General features: G+C 42.6%; 1 protein-coding gene across 2 annotated transcripts; it reads right to left on the reverse strand.

Annotated features, from left to right (window-relative positions):
• Nucleotides 1-4416: 4416 nt before the first annotated feature.
• Nucleotides 4417-27059, reverse strand: KBTBD11 (kelch repeat and BTB domain containing 11). 2 transcript variants are annotated; one of them, XM_053938536.1, is made up of 3 exons: nucleotides 26817-27059; nucleotides 12818-12949; nucleotides 4417-12381 (listed from the first exon to the last, which is right to left on the reverse strand). In XM_053938536.1, exon 3 carries the CDS (start codon nucleotides 12304-12306, stop codon nucleotides 10534-10536), a length of 1773 nt encoding a protein of 590 aa, XP_053794511.1. In that variant the 5' UTR covers nucleotides 12307-12381; nucleotides 12818-12949; nucleotides 26817-27059; the 3' UTR covers nucleotides 4417-10533. The 2 variants fall into 2 exon arrangements, with proteins under 2 accessions (XP_053794511.1, XP_053794512.1); XM_053938537.1 differs by lacking the exon at nucleotides 26817-27059 and adding an exon at nucleotides 13146-13234.
• Between the last annotated feature and the right edge of the window lie 207 nt (nucleotides 27060-27266).

A 27266-nucleotide genomic window follows, 5' to 3' on the forward strand; every position in this document is an offset into this window, starting at 1 on the left:
TACTTCCTAATGCAAGAGCAGCAGGAACTAATCATTCATTGTCCATAGAATTGTCTTTTTTAAACTATGTGCAAGCATATATGAGTCAACATTAACAGGGAACTGTTTTCCTAGGTAATCTGCACCTGTGATTTCTTCTCGCTAAGAATGTTTCACTCAAGTCCCTTTTTGCTCCCATGTTCTCTCCCCACCTGCTGCCATCCGCCACAGCACAGCAGTGCAGAGAGTCCCTGTGCAGCACTGAGGAAGATGAACTGCTGCAGTCACTCAACTGGCTCCTCTGCCTTTTTAGTGCTCCCAGAGAGCTGCAAGAGTTCAAAGAAAGTGAACCTATTTCCTGAATCCCTTCACATTTAACCTGTGCATGAGGAAGCCTTGGGTCTGATGAGGAGACCTACACTCCAGCTGTTTACACAAATACAGTAGCAGCATCAAGGATAGCCGCTGCAAATCCTTGGTTTTTTACTGCCCCTTCAAAAATAACTTTTACAAGTTCTTTTTTACCACATATAAGCTGAGTTTTTTTCTTGGCTCTTGGGAATGAAGGGCAACCTTGTAATTTGAGTAAGAGGAAGCCCGGAAGTGTGCTCTCCCCAGAGACCTACAAAGGAGTAACAACTGAGCCGCTGTGACTCTCTTGTTTTTGGGAGAGGAAATATACAGCTTTGCTCCCTTGTGCAGGCACTGAGTCAGGCAGTCTGGTCGGGAAAGCAGTGCGAGCTGGAACAAATTCTGTTCCCCATGGCCTCCCAGTTGTTGCTTACAAGAGAGTATGAGGTGAGCAGAGACTTCATCTTCTACCCTTCTACATGTTATAAGCATATGTAGTGATAGGTACTCTGACACACACCTGTACACAACAACCTGCTCATAAAGTCTGATGTAGCAATGACAGCAGGTATGACGAGTTAAATGACAGGCTGGGCTCTTTCCCATTAGTGTGTCAGCTAGCTGAGTAAGAGCCAGCATGGGCTTTTTATGGACCGGGCTTGTCAAACATTCTATATGCACCACCATCATACCTTTATACTCCAACTCTGTCAAAGGCAAACCAGACTTGGACACAGACAGAATCTACATTTAAATAACACTGGATTAATTGAAAAAGCACTTAAGAAGGAGATATTAAGGAGGCTAATTAATTAGGGTGTTTCTCTCAATTTTTCTTTCAGTAAGTATTTTGAAATACACCATTTGCTTTAGAATAGGGTGATAGAGTACTGCACCTCCAAGGTGTATTAATGAATCACACAATCAGACTCACCATTTGCTTTCAGTAGATACACAGGAGCAGAGAACTTTAGTAAGAATGTAAAGCAAAGAGGTTCATCTTCTTTTAATTAGCCCATGGAAGTTCTCACACCATGCTGCTCCAAACCCAGAAACTCTCTCATGCACCTGCATGATTTTGCATTTTTCTAATAGTTTAAAATGTATTTTTAAGAAGACTCTCTGCCTGTCTAGGACTTCATTATGATCTAAAAAGAGACTGGCAATGATGGAAAAACTTTATTTGTGTTAGTTGCATTCCCTAAAGTTATTTTTAATCTCAGGTTTTATTTCTCTAGTTCTAATAAAGATTCTGCATTTTTCTTTAGCTAGAAAAACATAGGAGAGACAAATGATCCATCGAGGAGGATTGCGGCAGAGATGATAGATCTGCTTACCTGTGCAGAATAGAAAAAAAATTCCTACAAATTTTCTACTGTCAAACTCTGCAGTGATTTTTCACATGTGCAATGAACTGCAAATCAGCGGGTCAGGGAACAGAATTGGATGAGACATGGAGATGGGGATTGTGATGACACAGTATTCCATCATTTCATCTGTAATGTACTAACAAGTTGTCAGTAAATTAGTCCCTGATCACTGAGATAATGGTATCTAAATGGTGTGGGAATTAAATTTATTCTGCCAGTTTGTGCTCTTACTTTACTCTTTACTCAAAGACCTCCTAGCTGGTTGATACTTTAATCCTGCAGTTCCTTTTTCCTGTAGCTGCAGTTCTGAGGTGACTTAAAGCTCAGCTCAGCTTAACAAAAGGTGCTGAACTCTTGCCTTAAGTTTGCATAGTGACTAATTTAATTGCTCACAACTTTCTCTTTAGGAAGTGAACAGCTCATGGTTCCATTTTGCCAAAAAGCAGATGCATTAAGTCTTCCACACTTCATCTAAAAATTTAGGGCTGTATTAAGGGAAAAAATTATCAGGCTATGGAAGGAAAGTTTGCCTCCTGAGGAAAGGAGTTTCAGTGATTTACAATAGGTAATATTTCCAAATTTCCAAATTCACAGACTCCCTGTGTTACCTATTGAAATGTTTGAGTAGAGAGACAAATACGTACAACCTCTAAAGGGAAAAAAAAAAAGATAATGAGAAAGGTAAAAAAAAAGACTGCATAACAAAAGAAAAAAAAATATAAAAAAACAGGCAAAAAAATTAAAAAAAAAAAAGGAGGATAAAAAGTCATCCCCTTCAAGACTCTCCATGTATAAGCTGCTCAGCAGGGAATTTGAGAACTGGCACTGCCAGCACAGGGAGCACAGCAATGAAGGGCATGGCCCAGGACAGCCAGGTGTGTATCATTTTCTCTCTCCTTCCCAAGGACTCCACATCAGGACAGCTGTCCTTCACAGGATGCTCATTCAGCTCCTTCTGGTCACTGTTCACTGCCAGTGACCTGCCAGGCAGGTGTCACTGCTGTCAGGTACTGACATGCTCCTCTCCCTCTGCCTTAGCTTGCTCACCAGCAGCTGCTCCAGTTGGGATTTAGGAGACACAAATCCTCTTCACATTCACTTTAAGAAGAAGCCTGCAGGTACTGCCACATTTATTGCTTCCTGACCTTCTTTTAGCCACATGCTGTTATTTAGCCTAGGAGTTCCTTCCTCTCTTGACAGCTGCCTAGACAATGCAATCCTGAAACAGGAATGGGGTTTGTTTCTAGGCATAGTCCCAGCACTAACAGCTACTCAAGTTTCCTTTGTCCCCACCCATGATAGGTACATCTGTCCATAGGCTGTAAACTCATGCTTGATGACATGTTGTTCACTTGATAATTACTCAGTATGACATGGGAGTTCACAGCTATGTGTGATTTCCCTGTTTGCATAATCTAGCAACTGAAGATTTGTATTTCCAGCAAGACTTCTCTGCCTTCAGGGGAATAAAGACCAACACCATCTGCTTGCAGATGTTTTTATACAAAAACTTACTGTGAATTTTGAATATACAGACACAAGCGATGCATTATACCTGGAAATAGGTAACAACAGGGAATTTTGTGTGCCCAGATTGAGAGGTCTTTGAAACCCAAATCTTTTGTGCTACAATTGTTTGGTTTCCCATTTCAGAACTGGAAAATTAACCATGGCACAAGTTATTGGACCAAATCACATAATTTATCAGACTACACCTGAAGCTTGAGCCTCGGGCCTAAGCATCCCAAGAGATGCAGGTGCAAAATGTTCAGTGAATCAAGTAGGAGTATAGGCTTGAGATAAACTTCATTGCCATGAAACTTCCCAGTGTGTAGTTCACACACAGAGAAAAATTAAGAGTTAAAAATTTACATTCTTGTGAAGGAAAAAAAAAACAACCCAAAACCCAAAGCACATTCAAGTGACTGACTGCTTGAGTCTTATTCAATCAGAGCTTTTCTTTTTGTTTTCCAAAGGAAGTCCCCAGTGATTTTATAACAGACTCAAAACTCTGGGGCTGAATGGAAAAAAAACCCTGGTAATCTAAGCTGTTTGGTTGAGCTAGTCCAGATTTACCTTGGTTTAATCAGCAGCAGAATTTATCCCTTCTTAAGAAAATATAAGAAAGCCTGCATATTGCAACAGGTAAGGAAATAAGAGAAATTACAGCAAGTCCAATCCCATGTAGTCTATGAATACTGAAGTTTTCAAACAGGTCATATGGCCTCATGTCAAGCAAAATATGTGATGAGAAAATAAGAAAGAGACAAAGTAGGGAATTTAAATTGTATTTGATTCTGCTTTTACTTATGCTGCTGTAAATCTACACCAGCCAAAAATCTTGACATGTGGGACATAATACAGGAGAGTATCCTGGAAAAACCTACATGTAACTTCAATAAAAGAATAATGCACTTTAACATACTGACAACAAAAAAGAAAAAAAGGGAAATAAAAGTTAAGTGGAGTATATGCTAATCTGCATTTAAGAAAATGCTTATACTGCAGAATATTTTAAGTTCCAAACACCCAGGGCACTGTAAAATGAAAATTTTCTTTTTTTTTTTTTTTGGCTTAGTCTTAGAAACATTTCCTAAATATTTACCTGTCTGATAATTTGCATATTTTTGTCTTTGCTTTATAAGAAAAAATAAAATACCATTTACTGATTGGATAGATAACAAACAAAAAACAACAATTACCCAGAAATCCCTAATGGGGAGCATAAGCTTTTTTTAAAGTATTTATTTCATTACAACATAAATTGGGAGTACATAAAAAGCTTTGCCTATATATGCTTCAAAAATGAAACTATTAATACATCAGTTACACATATAATTCACCTGAACTGTGAACAGTGTCTAAAGAATTTGCATTAATCTGTTGAAAGTGGCAGCATCGACATTGTTATTTCATGATTTCACAGATTTGTCAAGGGTTTATCCACTAAGACTTGAAAACAAAGCAAGAGACTCCTGCAAAAGGTAGCTTATTAAACACCGTGGTGGTTTGAGAAGCACTGCAGGTGTAAAATGGTAATAAGTAGCAATATAACTGGTAAAAACCTAACCTGTTCAAGAAATAGTTGAAAAAAACCTGGCCCTATAGTCATAACTGTCTCAAGTACCAACTGTGGTTTCCCTTCCCTGCTAGTTGTTTCAATTGGATATACAGTAGGTACTTTTGAATCTGAATTAATCTCTTCCGTCCTATCCCTCACTCCCATTTCTTTCCTTTCAGTAATTCATGAAAGTTAGTCTCCAAAAAAGCATGCTGTTGCAGTTTAACCCCAGCCAGCAGCTCAGCCCCACACAGCCCACACTCCACACCCCACACTCACTCCTCCCAGTGATTTGGGGGAAGAGAATCAGAAGGGGGAAAGTGAGAAAACTCATGGCTTGAAATAAAGACAGTTTAATAACCAAAGCAAAAGCAGCACCTGCAAGCAAAGCAGAACAAGGAATTCATACACTGCTTCCCATGGGCAGGTAGGTGATCAGCCATCCCCAGGGAAGCACATAGAGGTGACTTAGGAAGACAAACTTCATCACTCCAAATGTCCTCCCTTCCTTCTTCTTCCCCCAACTTTATATGCTGAGCATGACAACAAATGGTCTGCAATATCCCTGTCGTCAGTTGGGGTCAGCTGTCCCAGATGTGCCCCCTCCAAAGCCCTTGTGCACCACCAGCCTCCTCGCTGGTGGGGTGGGGTGAGGAGCAGAAAAAGCCTGGGCTCTGTGTGAGCACTGCTCAGCAACAATGAAAGCATCTCTATTATAATCACTGTTTTCAGCACAAATCCAGAACTCAGCCCCATACCAGCTACTGTGAAGAAAATTAACTTGACCTCAGCCAAAACCAGCACTCCTGCTGATTCCTATTACCAGTGGGTTCATTCCAGCAGCTCTCAACATTCAGTAGGCCAAACCAAATGAAAAGTGTGTCATCACATACACTGAGCACACAATTTCACTGAGCTTGTGTATCAGCCTCTGCTTTTAGTAGCAGCAATACAAAGTCAGAATAGTTCCAGCAACGTAGTAAATGCATGGAACAAACTACATTATCTCAGAGTAGGAGCTGAGGCAGGAAAGAAGTAAAAACATACTTTGCTACAATACTACTCAGACTCATACTATTGGAAATAGCCAAACAGAGCTGTTCTGCTAAACCAGTGCCAATCCAGTTTGCAAAATAACAGCAGAAAAAAAGACAAATTAATAAAATGTTTTTTACTATGACTGTTCAACAGTACTACTGTTTCCCCTTCTTGTATTTTCTTAAGTTTCTCAGGAGCAATGCTACTGGAAAAAACAAAAAAGCCCAAAGATAGGATTCTGTCTAGGTCTGGATTAATTCCAGCAGAAAACACTACATATCAGTCCAGACACTAAGCACCAACACCACTGTTAAGCTTTGTGATAATGAAAGTTAACAGATTTATGGAGCAGTCAATGGAATACATGATGTAAATCAGGAAAAGCAATAGCCACTCATGAATAGTGGTATCTGGGATACAGCACTCTGAGAGCAACTCAAACAGCACAGGAGAGGTATGGCTTTCATGTGAGTAATTTATTCTTTTATCATTTTAAATTTTACCAGGTATTTATTTACAAAGAAACTTTCTGTGGATAGAATTTACATCAGCAACTGCACATTTTTAGCCATTACTAGAGTATGACTAACATCCTCCCCATGTTGTTTAACAGTGCCAGTTTTGATCAAACAGGATTATTCTTTTGCGAATTACTTTTTTGACTTAGTTTCAAGTGTAAACAGAATCTGTACACATGCTTTTGCTGCAATTAAGATTTCTATTTTACAGAACCAGTTAGTAGATAGAAACAGTAAAGTTTCATTTGTTAATAGCATTTCTTTATTGAAATCGGGATTTAGTTTGAGGTTCTATGAAGGCTTTAGGCATTTCATTGTTAGGTACTGTAATGCCTCTTTATGGAAGTGGCACCCCTGAGAAGAACCCAAATTACCTGTTTGGCTGCCCAGTACAGTGCATGGACGAGCTCACTTCAGACTGGTAACCCAAAACACAGAGCCTGTTTGCAAAAGCTTTCCAAAGAAAACATGTCTGATTGTAGCAATTTGTACTAAATCTATGTTGAATAGAGGTGGGGCCTGCAAGCTACTCAGAACTCAATGTACAGGAGCCTATGTGTGTAAGCTTATGGAGGATTTGCATGAAGCTCACCCCTCAGGAAGAGCCGCAGGAGGTGGTCCCAATGTACCTCTCTTGAACAGCCATCGAGATTTGAGAACACACGCACACACACACACACACACGAACTGCAAGGCCCCAGTTCAGTCCTTACTCAGCTTATGGGAATTCAAATTCTCTTATGGGAATAATCCTAAATTCTCTAGCAGATGACCTTGAAAACAGGAGTAGTCTAGGAAGGAAAAATTACTCCTTGAAAAATTAGGGCAACTATCTCCTGCATGTCCCATTAAAATGGGAGGGCTGTAAGATTCAGGGGGAAGAAAGAGAGCAGGGCAGACAGACTGTGTCTCTCTCGCTAGTCTCAGATCACTCAGTGAGGAGGACTACATTCATGACTACCTTGACTAGCCCCAATAGTTCCTTTAGCCCACTGACAACCAAAGAGAGGGAGATGTGGACTGAATGCTTGCAGGCTAAGAAAGCACACATAGGTCTCCATGTTCCTATGTAAATATGGTACACTTCAGGCTACTCTAGAGAAAATGGCTGTTTTAAAAGCAAAACACATGCAAACACAACTTGAGGGTGGCCTGGCCTTTTGTTTGTACCTAAATTAAACCCTATTACATCAGTGGTTTCTGGATATCCCACTTGGTAGGTAGATGTGGAACTGCTCTGAGCAGTTCCAAATGGGTGGAAGGGAACTGCTCAGCAGCTCCCCAATTCAAAGACACAGTTGTTGATAGATTTAAGTAAAACTGTAGGGTTCTGGAATGACAATTTCAGTCTTTAAATGCCTGAAGACTACCTAAATTATGGTTTTAGTACCCAAGTTTGGGGGCAGGAAGGGGGCTTCTTTGTGAAGATAGAACTGGGGGAGAAAACAATTCTCAGCAAACATGCCTCAGGCCTACCAGGGAGGAAACAGAGGCCACAGAGTAGGAAATCTGGCTAGAAACATGCCTCTGTTGTTAATCATCAGGCTGTGACTACGCAGTGTGCAAAGGAAACAGGTTTGATAGACAGCTACTAATGAAGCCCAGACTCTCCCCACTGACACTGTATAAACAATGAAAGCAGGTAAGCACTTGGTTCAACTTTTTTAAAATATAGGAGCTAGCAAAAACACAAACCACTGCAGGTTTTTCAAGCACTTATTACTGTAGAAATGTATTTCTTCATAGTGTACAGCAATAAATATTGGAAGAAAGGATATGGTTCATTCTATTCCTAAAGTTTGTGGATTATTGTCACATCTTAAACCATGGAAGCTTCTCAAAATTCATTTAGAAGCATTTTCATGGCATTAGCAGAATGAAAATGCTTAATTAACAGGAATGCAAAACCTGGCTTGATACCTCACTACACTGTAGTATAAGAACTATACTATGTAAGTCTTTGAACTATGAAATTGCCTTGTATTGCAAGATAAAACAGATGTTTCCTTGTGTTCCTGGTGATGCTACTATTTCAAAATCTGGCCTAGCACTTACATCTCTAGTTTAAGTATGCACCTAAGCCTTGACTTACACAGCTTGAAATACTTTCTACAGTTAACATAAAAATTATGCTGAAAGCAAACATGTAATTTTTCTTTCCTACTCAAGCTACAATACGGTAATTTAATCTAGAGTCAATATTTCCAAGGATTCTCATCTGAGAATTAAATCAAATATTCTGTGAAGGATGTTAAATTCCACTGTACCAACCTATAATGAGGCTAAGATAAATGTCACACTCCACAGGCCTACAGCTCCTGCCTGGCTGATGCTTTAATTAGCTCACTAGGGAACAGGCTCACTTGGCTAAGAACTTCTAGGACTGGGCCACTGTTTTCTACAGAATGACTAACCAGATCAGCTGCATTAAAATCCTGTGCAACAACAACGAGAAGAGAAAAATAACCCCAAACAGTAAAGAGAAGAAAAGAAGCATCTATGAAGTTCACTATTCTCTTTTGTACAGATGGTATCTCGTAGGACAGAGCCTGCTGCCTTCCTTTGGAACTAGCAATTATGTGTAAGAATGCTAAAGTCTTGTTTAACAAAAACATCTTAATAATACATAAAAAGATTTGCTTTTTTTGATGCAAGATCCCTATGTCTTTCTAAAATATGAATCTATACTAGAACTTTGAGCATAAACAATTCTCTTCCATAGTCCATGTGAGTTCCATGCTGAAAATACAGCAATGTACCAGCAAAAACACAGGTTCTTTTTTCAGAAAAGGTTTCTCAGTGATTTAACATAAAGCTAAAACATTTGCCTTGCCTACTGATTTTTTTTAAAAAATAAAATGTATAAAATAAACACATGTGCCCTTTTCAATATAGTCTGTCTGTGCAGACATTGCATGTTTTCCAGCTCTGAGTAACATGACAAAAAGTGTGCTCCAACTTTCCACAGGCAGGAAGTTTTGTATGGTTTTGCCTCTTTTGGATGCTGCCCCACAAACAGCACTCTTGGGCAGTTTAGAATCACAATGACAGCGTACACCATCAGCACGTACTGCAATTAACAAGGACTTATTGATTACAGCAATCATTAGTTCAAAATAAATAAAGCAGTCTCTCAATCAAAAGACAGAGAAGTAACATCATGCTAGTGCACAATATAATCAATATGTGTAGCACATTCCTATTTTCCATGTCCCCTTTTGATGGTCTTGCAAATAAGTGGGAAAGGCCTTTTGCCACAGGTTGGTTTAGGTTAACCTTCCTTGACCTGCAGTTAATTAAAGAGCATATAAAGTACAAACTTTTTCCCCAGCTCTAGTGCCATACATGGTCATGTCAATTGGTTGCAATCTGAACAGCTTCAGTTCATTTTTAATTCAAAATCTCTGATCAAGAAAGGTAATAAAAGAGTGTGTTTTCATAGAAAAAAACATTGCCTTTTTCAATTAAAGAATATATCTACATTTCATATCTACCATAAAATGCCACATTTTAGAAAGGTAACTTGACTTTTTTTTTTCTTTTCCTTTGCATTCCAAGTAAAACATGTGGCTCACATTTGTGTTACTTAAAACATTAAGTTTGGTATCTGTTAAATCATCTGTGGTTGAAATTCCTGGGACTAATACAGTGCCACAGCTTCCTTAAACCATCAATTGCACCAGAAATGAAAGGCTGTGATGGAGATGTTCTTCCTATACTTTTTAAACACAGGAAATAGTTGGTTTAACATGAAAACAAATGCAGCTAAACTATGTTGCCAGCAATGTTTATCCCTCAGTATCATCCCAGAGGGGAAAAAAACAACAAATAAGAGAAGTCTCCAGCCCAGATTGCAACTACGTCTAAACACACAACCAACACTAACATCCCATTATGAGACTGTTGTCAAGAATATTTTGGAAATCCAGGTTTAAAAATATTTTTCTCAGATTGGGGATTGGCACAAACATAATCCAGAGATTATCCTTTATAGCAGCTTTTACTTTTGCGTGCTTGGCTTTTCACACAAAGCTCAGCAAACATGAGAAGAGTTACAACTGAGATAAAACCAGCTCAACATCTTGAGAGCAGAGAGGCAGAAAGGGGAAGTCCCTTTTCTCTGCACACAGAACAGAAAGGGTCTCCTCTGTAGATGGGAGTTTGTGGATCTGTGACCCAACTTCCCTCTCAGGAAGCCAGAGCCAGGCTGGCCACCTTACAGTGGGAGGGAGCCCTCCTGGTCCCCGGTTTTGTCCAGCCTCTCAGGCAGGGTAAGTACAAAGGGTAGGAGGACACCCTTGGCATCCAAGGGAGCTTTAAGAAGCTCCCCATCAAAGGTGCCCTTGAGCCCACCATCTGCTTCCACCTCACCGTCCTGGGCTAGGCTGAAGCGAAGGGTGCCGGTCCGGTTGACGCAGTAGATGGTGTTGCCCAAGGGGGCACAGCGGAAGGGCTGGATGGGGCCACCGCTGGGCCGCAGGCTGGCGCACTGGCTCCAGCACTTGGCCACTGTGTTGTACCGGAAAACTTCAACGCCGCCGCTCGTCCCGCCACCTGGGCCCTGCTCCCCACCACGGCCACTGCTCACATCAAAGCGGTAGATGAAGCTCTTGAAGGCCACCATGTCAGCAGAGCGCCGACGGCTGCTGTTGTAAGGACACTCCTGCCACTCGTCACGCTTGGGGTCATATTTGAGCAGGCGGTAGAAGAGGGAGCCTCCTGACACATAGATCTCCCCGTTGCAAGTGGTGGCCTCGTGAGCCACAGCAAAGGCACCCTTGGGCAGAGGTGCCACAGGGCTCCAGCGGTCGGCCCGCGGGTCATACCTTTCCACAGTGAAGAGGCACTCACCCCCCACAGCATAGAGGTAACCATCCAGGGCCAGCAGCTTGAGCTGCGAGCGGGGCTGAGCCAGCGGCCGCACCTGGCTCCAGGTGTCAGTCAGGGGGTTGTAGCAGAAGACCTTGTCAGAAAGGCGGGCCCTGGGTTCACTGCCCAGCGGCCCCGTCACAATGCCCCCTGCAAGGAAGAGGTAGTTGTGGAGGACACACATGGCACAGCCCTTGGCATTGGCCTCCTCGGGCAGGCGTGTCAGCACCCTCCACTCACCGGTGCTCTCCTGGTAGTAGTGAATGAGGGAGCCACTCTCCTCCAGTGACACCACGGAGGAGGGACTCTGTGGCCGACTGCTCTCGCGGCTCTGTGGCCGGCTGCCACCACCCGGCCGCTCGAAGGCATCGCTGACCTCGGCCACCAGCAAGCAGGGCCGGCCGGAATCCATGCGCTGCTGCAGGATGAGGTCCCGCTCAGCGCCACTGAGGCGGCCGTAAACGCTGGGCTCCCGCAGCACCTCCAGGTAATGGTCGCTCATGAAGCGATAGGCAGCCTCCCGCAGCTCTGCCAACCGCTGCTTCTTGGCCAGGCAGAGGAGCTGGTAGCAGTTTCCGAGGCAGAGCTGGGCGCGCATGGCCTCGGCGGCACAGTGCAGGGCACAGGGCATCTGCAGGACGCGGGCACCGCTCACCACCTCAGCCAGGTTGTCGTGCCGCACCTCGCCCATGCGGGCCGTGTACACGTAGTCGATGAGCAGCCGCAGCGCACCGTAGCTCACTCCCTTCACCCGCAGGACGTCCCGTGAGGCGCGGGCACGAAAGTAGTCACTCTTGGCCGCCAGCACCGACTTGTGCGCCCGAATACGGCGGCCCGACACCTCGATCACTAGGTCGGGCTCCTCCGACGGCCGGTCCCGTGGCCCCACCACCTCCTCATCCTCCTCCTCCGGCTGGCAGGCGGCGTTGTTGATCTCCCACTGGTTCTGCACCACTCGGCCGCCGGCCGCGGGCGGCTGCGGCTCGGCAGCGGCGGCGCTGAAGCAGAGGGAGGAGCTGAAGCCGCAGGGGGCGGCCGGCGTGGGTGGCGGCGGCGGGGGGGGAGCGCCGTTCGCGGCCCCGCTCTCCTCCTCCTCCGGGGCCGCGCCGCTGCCCTCCATGGAGCCGCGCTACCTGCGCCGGCGCCGCGCCTGGTCCGTGCAGAGCGCTGCCGGCCGCCGCGGCGCGGCCATCACCTGCGGGACAGACCCAACAGCGCTCAGCATCCGCGCCTTCCTCCGCTCCCCCGCGGCTTCTTTCCCCCCCCCGCCTCCCAGGATTAGTATTCGGGGCCGCCGCTCTCGCAGGCGGGGCCGTCTCTGGTTTCCGGGGCTAAACCGCCGCTTCTCCTTTCCTTGGGGGATCCACCCTGCGGCTCGGCCGCCTCCCGCGGCTAACTGCGCTAGCTCAGTCCCTGAAAACCTCAGCTCTTTTGGTGGGACGTGGGATTGCCCCGTCTGAACAGCCTGAAAAGCAATTCTGGTTTTCCCGTTGCTCTGCAGAAATTTTAAGCAATCTGCAGGCACTGCAATCCTTTTCAAGACAACTGGTCCCTACACTGCACTGGGTGATGAGCGGCAGATACTTAGTAGTAACGGCAGATACTTAGGAGTACTATCATGATGTATTCACCTTGTGCAACTGTTTCAGTGGAAGGCTGAGGCTGCAGTCTATTCTGGAAGGCAATTCCCCACTAGCCAAATTTGACTTTGGATGACCTTCAAGAAGTTCTCTTCATATCAACGTTCCTCATATGCATTCCCCCTGTTTAAAACAAAAATATTATTTTTAAAATCGATAGGTTATCTGTTTAGTTAGAAGTCTGGGAGCATTAAAGTTATGTCTCCTTTAATAATATATCTAGAATATCTTAAAGAGACTGTAAGTATGCTAATAATCCTGAGTGTTTACAAAACACATGAAAGTATTTTTTCTGTACTTGGGACAAAAGCAATCTCACCATTTGTGTAGCAGCATATGTAGCCGTAAAGCATTAGCAAGGTGTTAATCAGACTTCATAAAGATTGCTTCATGTCTTTATTCAAAGATTCTGTTAAATAAAAGTAGAGGCAAGGAAAAAAAATCACAATAGATAATTAGAACATGAAGTGTCTTGTGGGAAAAGGCAGGATACAGGGAGGGCATAGCTGTAAGTAGGTTAGTCCCTGTCAGCACTATCACCACCCAGCTGTACCTTCATTTCACAAGTATAGTTTTTAGAATTTAATGAAGTGCCATTTCTTTGCCTCATGTTTGCTTATGAATTTCTCAGACTTGGAACCAAGCATCAAAACTTGGTTTAAGTTTTGATGAGTGACACATAAAAATTGTCTGAATGTACTTAACATAATTTAATAAGTATCTGCAGCCCTGATTCTATTTTTAAGGAGGTTATTAATTTCCATTAAAATCCCCTTTGTCAGTTTTTTCACAGTCCTCAAGGAACACTCATTTCTATGTAAAATATGCATTGTGGCTTCCTTTTCACAGACATGATTCATTTACCCTGTTAAATTAGCATTAGGGAGATCTAACTTTTTAATATTTTTTTTTTTTTACTGAAAGCATAATTGGTAAATGACATTGTCTGGAAATCCCTGACACAGACAGGAAATCTAGAAGCCCATACTTGCAATGCAAACTTTACTTAAATGGTAATATCAGTCGTCCCACATAGTGATTTATTTTGTGCACTTGCTCAGTAAGGGGCTTTCTACTACATTTGATCACATTCAGTTAGACTGAATCAATGCTAAGGCTTGATTTTTGGGTATTGGAGACCTTCAGATCACAACAACAGCATTTTAAAACTTATTAGAATTAGCAGATCTCACCAAGTTTGTATTCCTCATCTGAATGTTTAAAAATCTGGGACTTAGGAACTTTCTATGACTGTATGAACTTTGGCTAGCTTTAGTGGCAGTCTTCCTGCTGTCCAAACCCAAACACTGTAGGTCAAGCTTTACTGAGTTTTCTCAGTAATGTCTTAACTAGACAAAAAGATTTGCAGTGATCTGTGTACACTCAGTGTGTCTATAGAAAGTGTACTGGGCAGCATCCCTGTTGATGTGATTATGTTTTTCATCAAGTCTTAACAGTACACAGAGCAACTACTGCAACTAAGAATACTCTGGCCATTCCTGACACACCTCACTTCTACCACTTCTCCTAACTTCTACTTATGTATCTCCCCTACAAGAAGGATTGAGTACCTTTACATAGTTTCAAGCTCTTGGTCATGGCTTGATTTTGCAAATGAAACTATAAAGGAAGAATGAAAGAGAATGCTACCAAAAATTAGAAGTATGGGTGATTAAATGTGAAAAGTCAAAACCAGTAACTCTAATACCAGCAATATCTCTCTTCGGTGAAATGTATTTCTTCCATTATATCCCAAAGGAAAATCACCATTTAGAATATTCAGAGTACTTCAAACAATAACCGGAAAAACTTATCTTTTCAACTTTCTTAGCTAATGGGAAAAGAAAAAAAAAGGGTGATATTCTCCTCAAGCACAGTAATCATACCTTTTCCCATATTCAAATATCTGCTTGGTTTAGAAGTTTGGTTTGACATATTTGAAATGTTATTGAGAAAGAAGCTTATAACAAACGTCTGTGTTAACTCACTACAATTCCCCTGAGGAATTGCAAGGATAAGGAGGGACTGATGGCATTGCTTGCTAATGGGAAACAGCAGAATTCTGAAGAAAATTATCCTCTGGTATATCCAAAGCTAATTACCAAGGATATGCTGAATTTCATGCTGAGCATGAGAAGGACTTGAAGTACCACATACAATTAAGGCAACAAGGAATTATATGGGGAAGCTGAAGACTTAGAAAAGCTGAAAGAGAGTTTGGAGGATTTTGCCAATGACAGCAATGACCATGACAGCAATCCCAGCACCTCTGTCTAGTTGAAAACAAAATACAAGAATTACACAAAGATGAAGCTGAAAAAACAATTCAGAGAAGTAGTGGAACCTTGCCACAATTGTGCAACACGACTGATCTGAGTGAAAAGGTCATGGATTTAGTATGAAACAGAAAGATGCTGAAAGGGCCTGATGGAAATACAATACTGAACTCCTCCTCTGTTCTTTTCTTACCTACAGTGATCAAAGAGTTGTACTGCTGTTCTTGCAACACAGAATATTCAAGAAGTACAGAATTGCAGAAGATACTTGATAGCTGTGATTATTCAGAAGAATTTGACCACCCGACGATCTCATTTGGCTTAAAATAAACTTGGTTTTAACATTTTTTCAAAACTCACAGACAGGATAGGTACTGGGAAAGGAAGCAATCTATTGAGAGTACATGGTACCTATGGATTGAGGTCACCTTTTATACTGGGGACTTTTAAGTCAGAAGCTGAATTACTTGGTCTGAAAATGTTTTCATTATCATGGGTTTGGTCTAGGGATGATGTAATGCTAATGGACAGAGGAGCTGCCAACAAACATGAACTGTATTTACAGACTTGGCAATGACACACACAATACCCTGAATGTGTGGCCCCAACCTCAAATGCTGTGAGACACTGCTCAAGTAACAGCACAGATAAGAAAGCACAGTTTTTCTGACAGAGAAACTGTAATAAAGAGCTGCAGGTAAAGTTTCCTGGCATTGCATTCATTTGGCAGTCCTTCTGATAAAATCCAATTAAATGCTTGTATTGAATTGTTCTCTCTTCGTTTTTCTTGTGCAGTGCCAATAGCCTTTGATCCAAACCACCTCCTCCAGCAAGACCCACTTTCTCCGGGGAATATGTGCATGTGGGAGGAACCGGGTTACTTCTCTCCAGTTCACAAATGGAAACAGCTCTGACTCAGTCACGTGGTAAATAAAAGCAGTGCTTTCCCTACCATAAGCAACTCTACATAAACAGGCTATCCTCTCCAGCAAACTTACCAGTTCAGAAATGACAGAACACCATTCTGCTTCACCTAGTCCATAAAAAATGCTTTTATAAAAACTTGGACTGCCAAATTTTTACTTCAATAGAGAAGTCCCTTGGGATAGGGGTGTAATCTGATTGAGATGATTAAGGCTCTGTATACTGTCTAAAGAGGCAGGATCATCAAAAGAGAAATAACATCCCTTATATTTATTTTAAAAACTAAACAATGACTTGAAAGTAGAACTGGTCAGGGTGAAGTCTAGGCAGTGTCAAGTGTAGAGTGGTTTGTATACTTATAAAAATAGTCTGCAACACTCCTGGTCACTGAGTAGATATGTGAAATTTGGAGGAAAAAATGTTCTCTTTGTACATAGGGAAAATATTTGGAGCATAAAGATGACGTTTCTCTGAAAGGTCCTGCACTGTTGGATCTCATTACAAATTTAAACTCTCAATCTTAACCACTTTATTAACCTCCTATTTTTAAGAAAAGAGTACAATTGTCTTTCAATGTGCCACCTCAAGAAAAACAGCATAAAGAATAACTTTTTTCTCTCCCTCTTTTAAAGTTAGGTATGTTACAATCCTAGTGTCTTGCCCTGAGCCTCTGGATATATGGCTTTTATAGTATTGCCTTCACACTCGTGTGGATGCAAATTTTGACCTCTCAAGGTGCTCTAATTTTTTGACAATATGTAATAGAGGTATGAATTGGTCTTTATCTCATAACTACAACATTTTCATACAACCACAAAGAAAAATAAACATTTAAGAATTGCAGCTTATGACTACAGACCACACAAAAACCATGTGGAGAGCAATTTCTCGTCAGAAATTCAGGGGGAGAAATGGCTGTGTATGTTTGGGCAGGGAGGAAGAGAGAGAGGAAATAAGTCATAATAAAAATATTATCAAAAGCTTGATTAAATTGATAGTATAGCTAACAAATCTAAACCAAAAATATACAAGTTCTAAACAGACATCACGACCGGAGAAAAGGTTTCCTAACAGTGATATCCATAGAGGCAGACATTCTCTAAAAAGGAAACTATCTTTCTGAGTTCCTTCCAGTTTAGATTCTTCTGAAATAGTTAGGGAGGAGTAGTGCCTCTCAGGAGTTCTCATAACAAAAAGGAAATAACACTCCTACAAAAGCAAAGATTAAGTGCAAGTTCTCTCCAATATCCCTCAGAGTAAAGAAAGTCTGACAAAAGAACCACTCAGAAACAAATTTGAGTGATTACAATACCTTTGGGAAAAACTCCAGGGCTGATGTGGTGTCTTTATCATTAATGCACTACAGGTCAAGAGATAAGTATGGCATGACAACACTATACTGAATGTAACAAAACGTTTAATGCAGAATTGCTGCTAATTCTACACAGCTACACTTCTAAATATGAGAGCATGCGGTCACGTCTGTGATAAACTGAAGTTTGGTTGCTTCTATCATATCTAGGGACAGCTACGTTAAGTTGACAGCAGTACCAAACATACCAGCGTGGTGCTACAGATGAAAGGATGAATGCAGTCCTTCAATGTGTGTACTGGGAAATACAGAGTACCCACAGGGAAAACGTTCCCTTTCCTCTACAGCATTAGTATGTTTTCAATGGAACATGGTGGTTGAATGGATGGAAGCATGTACACTCAAGGCTTTACATTTTGGAAGTAGCATTTAAAAATCTGTGAAGACAAAGAAGAGTACCAAAATATTTCAGAGACATAAACAAACCACTTTAGTGAGAGACTCAGAACAGCACTTTGAAACCAGACAAAGGCTTACTCTGTCTCCACGCTGCACACCAGCTCCCAAGCAAAAAGGTGATACCTAGCCTAGGAACCCTCTAACAGACACATGGCTTTGGAGAAAAGGTGGCTTGTGCTAGTAGCCTGGAGAACTAGTACAGCAAGCCTTAGTCACCCTGAAAAAGGCAGAGCTGACACTTCTTCAGGGCTTGGTATGTTTGCTCTGTGACTTGATGACTGTGCACAAGTGTAGGCACATGAAAATTCTGTATGCTGAAGGCTTTCTTAGGCTGGTGAAGAAACCCTAAGCAAACCAAGTGTAAGTGAAAACAAAGCAAAAGATTTGTGCTGCTGAGGGAAAAAAAAAAAAAGACTGTTAGAGAATATTGTGGTTAATTAAAGTTTATCATAATTGATAGGGAGAGGGAAGGATGGGCTCAAGGAATTCTATAGAATGAAACCCAAAAAGTGCATTCAGCTTAGAAGGATCCTGAGTGAGAAAACTGTCAGGGTATAAATATTCAAAGACAAAGAAGTATCCCATGGAGAAATACACATTTTTATCCTACCACACACTTCTGTCAATACTGGATTATGGTTCATGTAGGACGCAGGATCTTCATGGACATTTCATGTGACATGGGAAGATCCTTTTTGTAATGTGATGAAAGGGATCTTGAGTATATGCCTTGCTGGAAGGCAGCTGGGAAGCAAGGGTAAATAAAATTAGACAGGAGCAGACTAGTTGATCTAGAAATCCTTTCTGACCTTAAATTCTGGAAATTGCCATACACAAGGAGTACTGACTTGAAGCAAAGCATCAGCTTGTGATGATTAAAAGCCTCATTTAAGCATTAGTGTGTAATGTAATGCAATGTGGTAATGTTGACTGCAGAAATGCTTTTCATTATTAAACTGTCAACAAATTGCAAACATATTCAAAGTCTCTACAAACACTTTGGCAGTGTTGGTACTAACAAAGGAGGAAGAGAATATCCACTGAGAAACCAAGTCAAGCAAACAAGCAAATTAGTTTAGACAGATTTTTGAAAATGGAAGTAGAGTCAGCCTTGGTTCTGCATTCCAGAACAGCACTTGATCTCCATAAATGTACTACACTCTGCCAACACACCTGCTCTGTACTGCATTTAATACAGAAGATGGGGTAACTTTTGGAGGAAATTAAATTCTTGCTCTAAGATAAAACTGGATTTTGCTTTTATATCATTATAGAAAGGACATAGAGATTGAAGAGCCCAAAGCACCATAAATCTGCCAAAATATGTCACCATTGTGCTTGAGAAAGACCGAACGTGAGAGGTAACAACAGATTCCAAAGGGAAGCAAACAGTCCCATTATTCTGAGACTTATACCTAGGAAAAGAAAGTAGAAGAATAGGCAATAATGAAAATGCTTTTTTCCCCCAGACAAACTCTAGATCTGGTACTTAAGAGAAAAAAAAAAGCCCCACTTTTAGCAACTGAACAGTTTCACTGGTTTATTGACAAATTAAGTAAGTGATGCTAAGAAAGGCAGAAGTCCTTTAGACACGGAATGAATGGCACCCTTCTCATTTTTGGAGCTCATATATAGTTTCTTTGTCCAGATACTTCTTCAAAATTAAGGTTTACAGTCATTCTAGCTGCAAATAAAAATTATATTACAGGCAGTTTGACTTCAAGAAAATTTCCAGGTTCCTGCAGACATTGTCTCTACACAAACTTTGGACTAGATTCAAATACAGAGAGACCTGCCACAGTGCTAAACATGGCAAAGGCTGACTTTGAGGGCAGGTTTATCTGGCAGCTGGCAATGTAGCAAAGATGTAAGAGCTAAGCCAGCCAGATCAGATAGCAGAGCAAAGCCTCCAGCATGACAGCCCTAATCTGAAAGAAGGAAAGGAATCAGCTTGCTATGGCAGAAATGCTGCTGGTACACTTTGCTGTTGGTCCTATAACTGTGACCTACTAGGTTACTCACAGAAGTTTGACTTCTTTTATTTTTTTTTCAATAAAATCAGGCCAAGGTGGATATACGTTGGGCCATATTCCCACACAGAATTAATCTGTGGGTGGGATGCACCTCCCAGTTTTCCTGCAAGAGAGACCGATGCTGTGTGTCTGAGCTGTACAGCACTGCTGATCTACCTGTAACCAGCTCCTGGAATGGAAACTGGAATATACACAGGTTCTGTACACATAGGCATGGGTGGGTACAATTAGATCCCAAATGATTTGGATCCTCAAAAATCAGCGCATGAGAGCTACCAAGGGCTAGCCAGTAGAAAAATACCAAAGACCATGGTGATGAAGTGCTTAGCTTGTGCAATCAGGGGACTTTAGTTCTTGCTTTGGGCGCCTCAGCCCAGAATCCTCTACAAAATATACCTAAATTACTTTAAAAGGTAGCAGTATTGACTTTTGCTGCTATGTTCTGTACAATGATTAGAGCTCTGACCAAGCCCCACGGGAAACTTGTCACTATCCCTTCCTTTGCCTGACAATACTGAAACCCCCAAATATCAACCAAGTGCCCAAACATCAAGTCTATGAAAGAAGGCTTACTCTCCTTCAGACTAAAGCAGTTATTACTTTTCAGAGAAACAATAAAAAATGGTTTTGAGGGTGAGGAAGAAGAATCCTGAGTTCTGCTCCCTGCCAAAAATGAAGTTTCTGTACTTCTTTCCATAGCCTTTAGTGGGTCAGGGCTCAGCTATATTGCCTGGAGATCTAAGCCATTCTGACTTGTGCTAGGATTGAAAAACACTTGCGCTGATCTCAAAGCAGAAACGCATGCTGCAGTCATAGGTACTTTTGAGGTAAGCCTTCACTATCAGGAGTACCTGTAGGCTGTCAGCCCAGATTTCACCAAACAATGGGAATGCTTTTAGCAGCAGTGATGCAGCTGAGGGCTTAACGAAGTATGAAATGACTTTATGTAATCATTGGAACTAAACAGGAAAAGAAGAGAAAGTTGAGTGTAATACATGCTGTTTACATTAGCAGAAGCTAACACTTGCTGACCATTCTGAGACAGAAATAAAATAGGTTTCTATTAAAATACTCTTTTTTTCATGGGCTGACGCTTTCTACCTTGGATGCATAGCATTTTTTACTATAATGTGAATTTCATATGCTCAGCCTGAGTGTTCAGGCAAAGGTTTTCTGGCACTAATTTCTCTGACTAAGCTCAACTTCTACAGCAAGAATTTAGAGCAGGCAATTCAGTATCTCCCACTATGTTTTTTTTTCCATTGAACAAGGCAGACAGGTATCTAAATTAAAGGGACAGAAAAGATTGCCTGGTTATCTAATCTTATTCCTGCAAGAACAGGCCAAAGAATTTCACTCCTCTACCAAGACAGTAACTTCTGGATTAATTAGGTCAAAACATTGCTCTGTTCAGATCATTCACCTCACGTCCATTTGGTTTCTCTGTTTTAGCCAAAGGCCTTGATGGAAAAGCAGGTGTCAAATAGATCATCCTGAATACCTTGAAGAAATGTACATACTGCTTTTCACTTTGGAATTCTCTTTCCCCAAAATGATCCTTGGTCTTTCTGAAGAGCCATACAGACCAGCAACACAACCATGAAGGGTGATTGTGGTCACAGGACTGTCCCATCTGCTTTTGGACTTTTTGACACAGAGTAGAAGTAAAGACTGTAGTATGTCTGACTAATCCATGACTCAAACTTCTCATTTTCAAGTGCTACAGAATAAAGGGTTGCTAATGCATACAGTTAAATATACAGCATGTTCAACAGTCATAGTTCTATCCTTGCATTTATTAGTTTGCAATCTGGACAGAGGTGTACAGCCAGGAGCCGGAATAAGAAGTAAGACTTTTACATCAGAATGCTGAACACAGAGAAATGTTTGGTTTTATGGCTATGATTTGGGAGCTGTGAGAAGAAGCTTAGATTCAGGGATCCTAGTTTGTGGTTCTGACCATTTAGAGATTTTGATGTTTCAGTTAGAAGTCTAAACTTCGGTTGCTTCTGACTAGAAAGATTTTAGATACACATCAGCAACATCTCAAAGCAGATACTGAGGCTTTTCAGCCACTGTCATGTGAAAAGATGCCTGATTTTGGGAGTACAATCCAAGTATCTATTTCCCATAAGGCTGCAAAATGTCTTGGCAGAAATACTGTCCAGGTATAGGACTAACAGATTCTTCCAACTCTCTTGCCTGTCTCAAAGGTCATTCACAGAGAATGAGTGGTATAGACCTCATCCTGAACAACAAGAAGCAGCATCAGTGAATTTTATCACATGAATGCAAATGAACAGTCTTTGCCCTCGTTTTCCTAAGATCAAAATTTAAAACTTCTTGGGACACATGGCACTGACAAACTCCAAAGCTCACACTACAGTGCACTCAAATGACATTTACTTTTGTTGTTTCTACATCTACTGTGGAAACCAAACTTCAAAACTCAATCATCAGTTGCTGTTGAAGAAGTGTGTTTGTGTACTGCTCACTTCCATGGCTTTGAAGAGAATTAGGCTTGTGATAGTAGCCTGTAACAAGAAACTGCCACCTAAGTTTCACAGAGAATTTTGATACAGCCAGAGTCTGACATCACCTTAAATCCCAACCCCACTGCAGTCAAGGAAACTTTCCATTAACTTCATGAGCATCTGGATTTCCTACACTGTTCTACTGGGTCTACATGGCAATGTTTTGGCAGTGGGAGGGCTGCAGGGGTGGCTTCTGTGAGAAGCTGCTAAAAGCTTCCCTATGTCTGACAGAGCCAGTGCTAGCCAGCTCTAGGACAGACCCTCCAGTGGCCAAGGCAGAGCCCATCAGTGATGGTGGCAGTGCCTCTGGGATCATAGAGTTAAGAAGAGGAAAAAGTTACTGTGCAAGAGCAAACTGAGAGAAGACAGGAATGAGAATATGTGAAAGAAACAGATCTGCAGGCTCCAAGGTCAGTGCAGAAGGAGAGGGAGGAGGTGCACAATGCGCTGGAGCTGAGATTTCCCTGCAGCCCATGGTGAGGCAGCTCTGCCCCTACAGCCCATGGAGGTTAATGGTGGAGAAGAAATCCACCTGCAGCCTGTGGAGGATCCCACACTGGAACAGGTGGATGCTGTGGATGCCATTGCCCTGTGGGAAGCTCACACTGGAGCAGATTTGCTGGCAGAACTTGTGACCCCCACAGAGGGCCCATGCTGGAGCAGTCTGTTCCTGAAGGACTGTACCAAATGGGAGGGACTCATGCTGAAGCAGTTTGTGAAGAACAGCAGTCCATGGGAAGGACTTATGCTGGAGAATTTTATGGAGAGCCTTCACCCATGGGAGAGACCCCTTGCTGGAGCAGGGGAAGATTGTGAGGAAGAAGGAGCAGCAGAGACAATGTGATGAACTGACCACAATGCCCAGTCTCTCTACCCCTAAACCACAGCGGAAGGGGGAAAGGTAAAGAATTCAAGTGTATAGTCAAGCCTGGGAAAAAGAGAAGTATGGTGGGAAGATGTTTTTAAAATCTGGGTTTATTTCCCATTATCCTACTCTGATTTCCCTAAGTCGACTCTGTTTTGCTTTTAACAGTAACTGGTGAGTGATAGCTCACTGTGCTTATCTTGACCCGTGAGACTTTACACTTTATTTTCTCTCCCCTGTCCAGCTGAGGAGTAATAGAGCAGCTTTAGTAGGCACGTGGCATCCAGCCAAGGTTAATCCACCACAACTGTACAGACAAATGTAAACAGTAGCTTTTTTTTTTAAATTAAAGCAATGCAGTGAGTTGCAGTAAAAAGAAAGATGAAAAAAGCTACAGGATAAGAGAAAAACTCTCCCAAGAACGGATTTGTCTTTGACTGACGGAATCAGAACATTTGTTTCACATGCCACTCCCACAGCAAAGGGCTGACTTTTAGTTCTTACTGTCTAACACCTAAAATATGGGTTGCAGAAATAATAGTTCATTTCCAGAGCTTAGGGCCTGTTTTTTCAATCTACTTACAAGAAAGGGGGAAAGAGAAAAAAGCAGAACTGCTTTCAAGAAGAAAAAAACAAAAGTATTGTAGAACTCTGACAGGTTGATAGTTTCAAATGATTCACAAGTCCAGGAGCCTGCCAGCATTTAGAGATCCAAAGCTGAGATGCAAAACTTATCTAGCTCCCTAAGTACTCCTGGAGGAGTCAGTGTCCAGAAAAACAACTAAGAGCTTGTGCTAATCTATGAATGCATAAATGTAAAATAACTTCAATTAATGCAAATTATGTTGTGACAGACAACGTAACAGCATGGAAGCTGCTTGACCAACATATGTTGATTTGTATAGAAAGATTGTGGTTTCTGGCACGCTTCCAAGTGAGTTAAAAAAGGCTGTCAATCTGTCTGTTTCAGCCAGAGGCACAGCAATGGCAGCTTGTGAAAATCACACCTGAAAAGCATTTATGTGACACATCTTTCTTCTCTCCCTGACACACGGTGCAAGATCTGTAGAACCACTGGATTTTTTCTCGTGCTTGTTTTTCATTAAATAAACTGACTTAACCAATCATGAATCCTGCTATCCCCGCTGATGAGCTATAAGAAAGAAACTGGGAACTACCAAATGTATAGCGCAGAATAAAAACACCCAACCAGCATTTTTTTGCATTAACACTCAATCAACCACATACAATACTGACCCAGTCTTGTAATCCTTCTGAAGCCAAAACTGCCAGTTAGCATCCAAGGAGCATTTTATGATGAAGAAAAGGGTGCAGCATTGCCAAACAATTGGTCCTGATCCTGCAGAGAGTTACACACAGATTTAAACACTCTGTTCACAGGACTAGCCCTACTTGTAATGCCAACATCTGCAGTGTAAACTGAGTGCTTGCTTAATTAAGTGCAGGAGGAAGGCAAAATCTCTGTCCATTTACTGTGTCCATTTACATGGTGAAGAGTTCTGGCCCAGGGAATTGGGCAGGAATATACAGCCCAGGCTAGGGAAAGAGCAGGGTCCCTTCCTGCTCAATGAGAGCTTGGTCACACATCAGGTTAAACTTGTTGTCAAATCCTGAACTGCTATAAAGTAATTCTTCTTCAATGAAAGGAACTAATCATGCCTGCTCACTGACATAACAACTCTGAGACCAAACATGAAGCAGAAACAATAGATTATGACAGTTTCACTGCAAAAATAAAACACCAAGAGTAAAAATGTCATGTCCTGAGAAGGCTAATGAGATATAATACAATGAAAATGAGCTTGTTTTTTAAATGGGTATTTTCAAAGACGTGAAGTGGCATAAAATGACTTCTCTGCTTCTGTTCAGAGGCAAGAAACAGACTCCCAACCGCAAATGCTGTGTACTGTCAGTAAGGATAAACAGAAAAATCCCTGCAAAATCCACAAATGATCCCACCAAGGAAAAAAAAGGTATTAAAAAAAAGTTTAATTCTACCTTGAAAGAAATTGCAGGATTTCCTTTCATGTTTTATTATACCCTTCTTTAGCAGTCAGCTGCCACTAATATCCTCTTGCAACAGGATACTACAGGATGCTGAAACCCCTGGTAAGTAGGATCTGGATGCAGTCATCTCACCACATTGTCATCTCTATGGTAACCTAGGCCAGCCCTAAATACTATAATCCTGCTTTACTATAGTAAAGCCAGTTAATGACTTTAATTGAATGTTCCTGCCAAATAATGGTGCTCTAATATTTACTGACATTTCAAGTCTGTCCATCTCTTTGGACTATTTGTTATATTGAAAAGTGATGCAAACACAGCATTTGTAAAAGAAAGGAAGCCTTTTGACATTATCAAGGTGCAGTCCTGCAAACTTCAGCTTCTGAGTTGCACCACTGACTTCAGTGGCTCCACTGCCAGAAGCAAGTCCTCTGCAGAGCACAGAGGAGCCGGGGCAGGCATGGGACCAGTCCTTGGCTCTTGGCAGGTTCTCATCAGACAGTGCCATTAGCAGTGGATGACCAGAGCATCCCACTGGCATGCACTGGATGTCCTAATTAAAGAGTGAATAAATGCTGTGTGATGGGCCCTGGGAAGAGGAGAACGCAGAACAAGCAGGATGGGCCAAACAATTAAACAAGGGAGGAAATACTGCTTTGTCAATACTACTGACAATTTAATTATTATTTTCCACTAATATCCCACTTAATTCCTTTTTGGGAGACAGATGGCTAAGTCCCTGGAAAACAGAGAAGCCCTTTTGCTTCTCAGATCATACAGAAAGGTTGTTCTATTTTATTCCTATTTTATTTTTTTATTGTCCTACTTTTTTCCCTAGCTTTTTGCTCCAGTTTTCTATTATTTGGTTTAATTGCTGTGGGAAAGCTTTACAAAATGTTATTGTTTCTAGAGGGTTTTATTTTTTCCTGATGGGTGAAAAAAGTTGGCTATAGGATTTAATACTATCGTTTTCTGTGTTACGTGTAAGTTTGGGTTCAGAAGTCTGCTTTTTGTTGCTTTAAATCACCAGACATAAAAATCTACCTCCTGAAATTCGGTATAAGTTTTTTTGAAGCATCTGCCACCCTGCCAAATCCTGCGTGCTTATGTTCACCCAGGGCTTGCGCGTGCTTTTAGTAAGATAGGGTAGCACGCCATGAAGAATTTATAGCGGAAAGCAATCTCCTGCTGTTACACATCCCTAAACGTTAGAGAGTCATTTAGATTTTGAACAGGTCAGCAGGATAAAAAAAAAAATATATATAATAAAATAAAATACGCAGGCATCAGGGTTGGCTCCTCTGCGACATACGGAGAAGGGATATGGAGATATGCCCGGCCTCCCCGCTGCCCAGAGAAGGTGGATTAAGGGGGCCAGAGGAAAGAGAAAAGAAACACGATTAAACCTGACAGTGCTCCAGCAGCCCCTCTCACACACACGCGGCTACCGTGGCTGCACGTCGCGGTCCTTACTGCAGATATCGGCAGATACCGGCACCAGTCCTGCCCGGAGGCTCCGCGACCCCGGCCCCGCTCCCGTCCCGCTGCCTCCCGCTCACCTCTCGGCGGCGGCCGATGAGCCCCGCGCAGCTCGGGGGCAGCTCCCGCAGCGCAGCGGCCCCGGCGCCTCGCCCCGGCAGCGGGAGCGGGAAGGCGGCTGCGAGCGGCGCCGCGATGCCAGGCGAGGCAAATGGCTGAAGCGCAGGGGCCGGGCTGGCGGAGGGGCCGGGCGGGCGCGGGGCCGCGCTCAGCCCCTTTGTTCGCCTGGCAGGCGGAGGGAGGAGCGGGCACGGACCTGTTGCTGCTGGCGGCGGCTGCCGGCGAGGGGCAGCGGCCGAGCCGGGAACGCCGCGGGCTGCCCGCGCCGCCCCGCGGGGCTGAGGCGGGGCGGGCGGCGGAGTGGCCCCACCTGCCCGCGCTGAGGAGAAACTCCCCCCGTGTGGCGCCGGGTGGGGAGCGCCGGGTCCTCCCTCACCTCCGGGCGGGGCCGGGAGCCGTGCCGGGGGTAC

This window comes from Vidua chalybeata, chromosome 3 (genome assembly GCF_026979565.1).
Source record: "Vidua chalybeata isolate OUT-0048 chromosome 3, bVidCha1 merged haplotype, whole genome shotgun sequence".
Taxonomy (NCBI): Eukaryota; Metazoa; Chordata; class Aves; order Passeriformes; family Viduidae; genus Vidua; species Vidua chalybeata.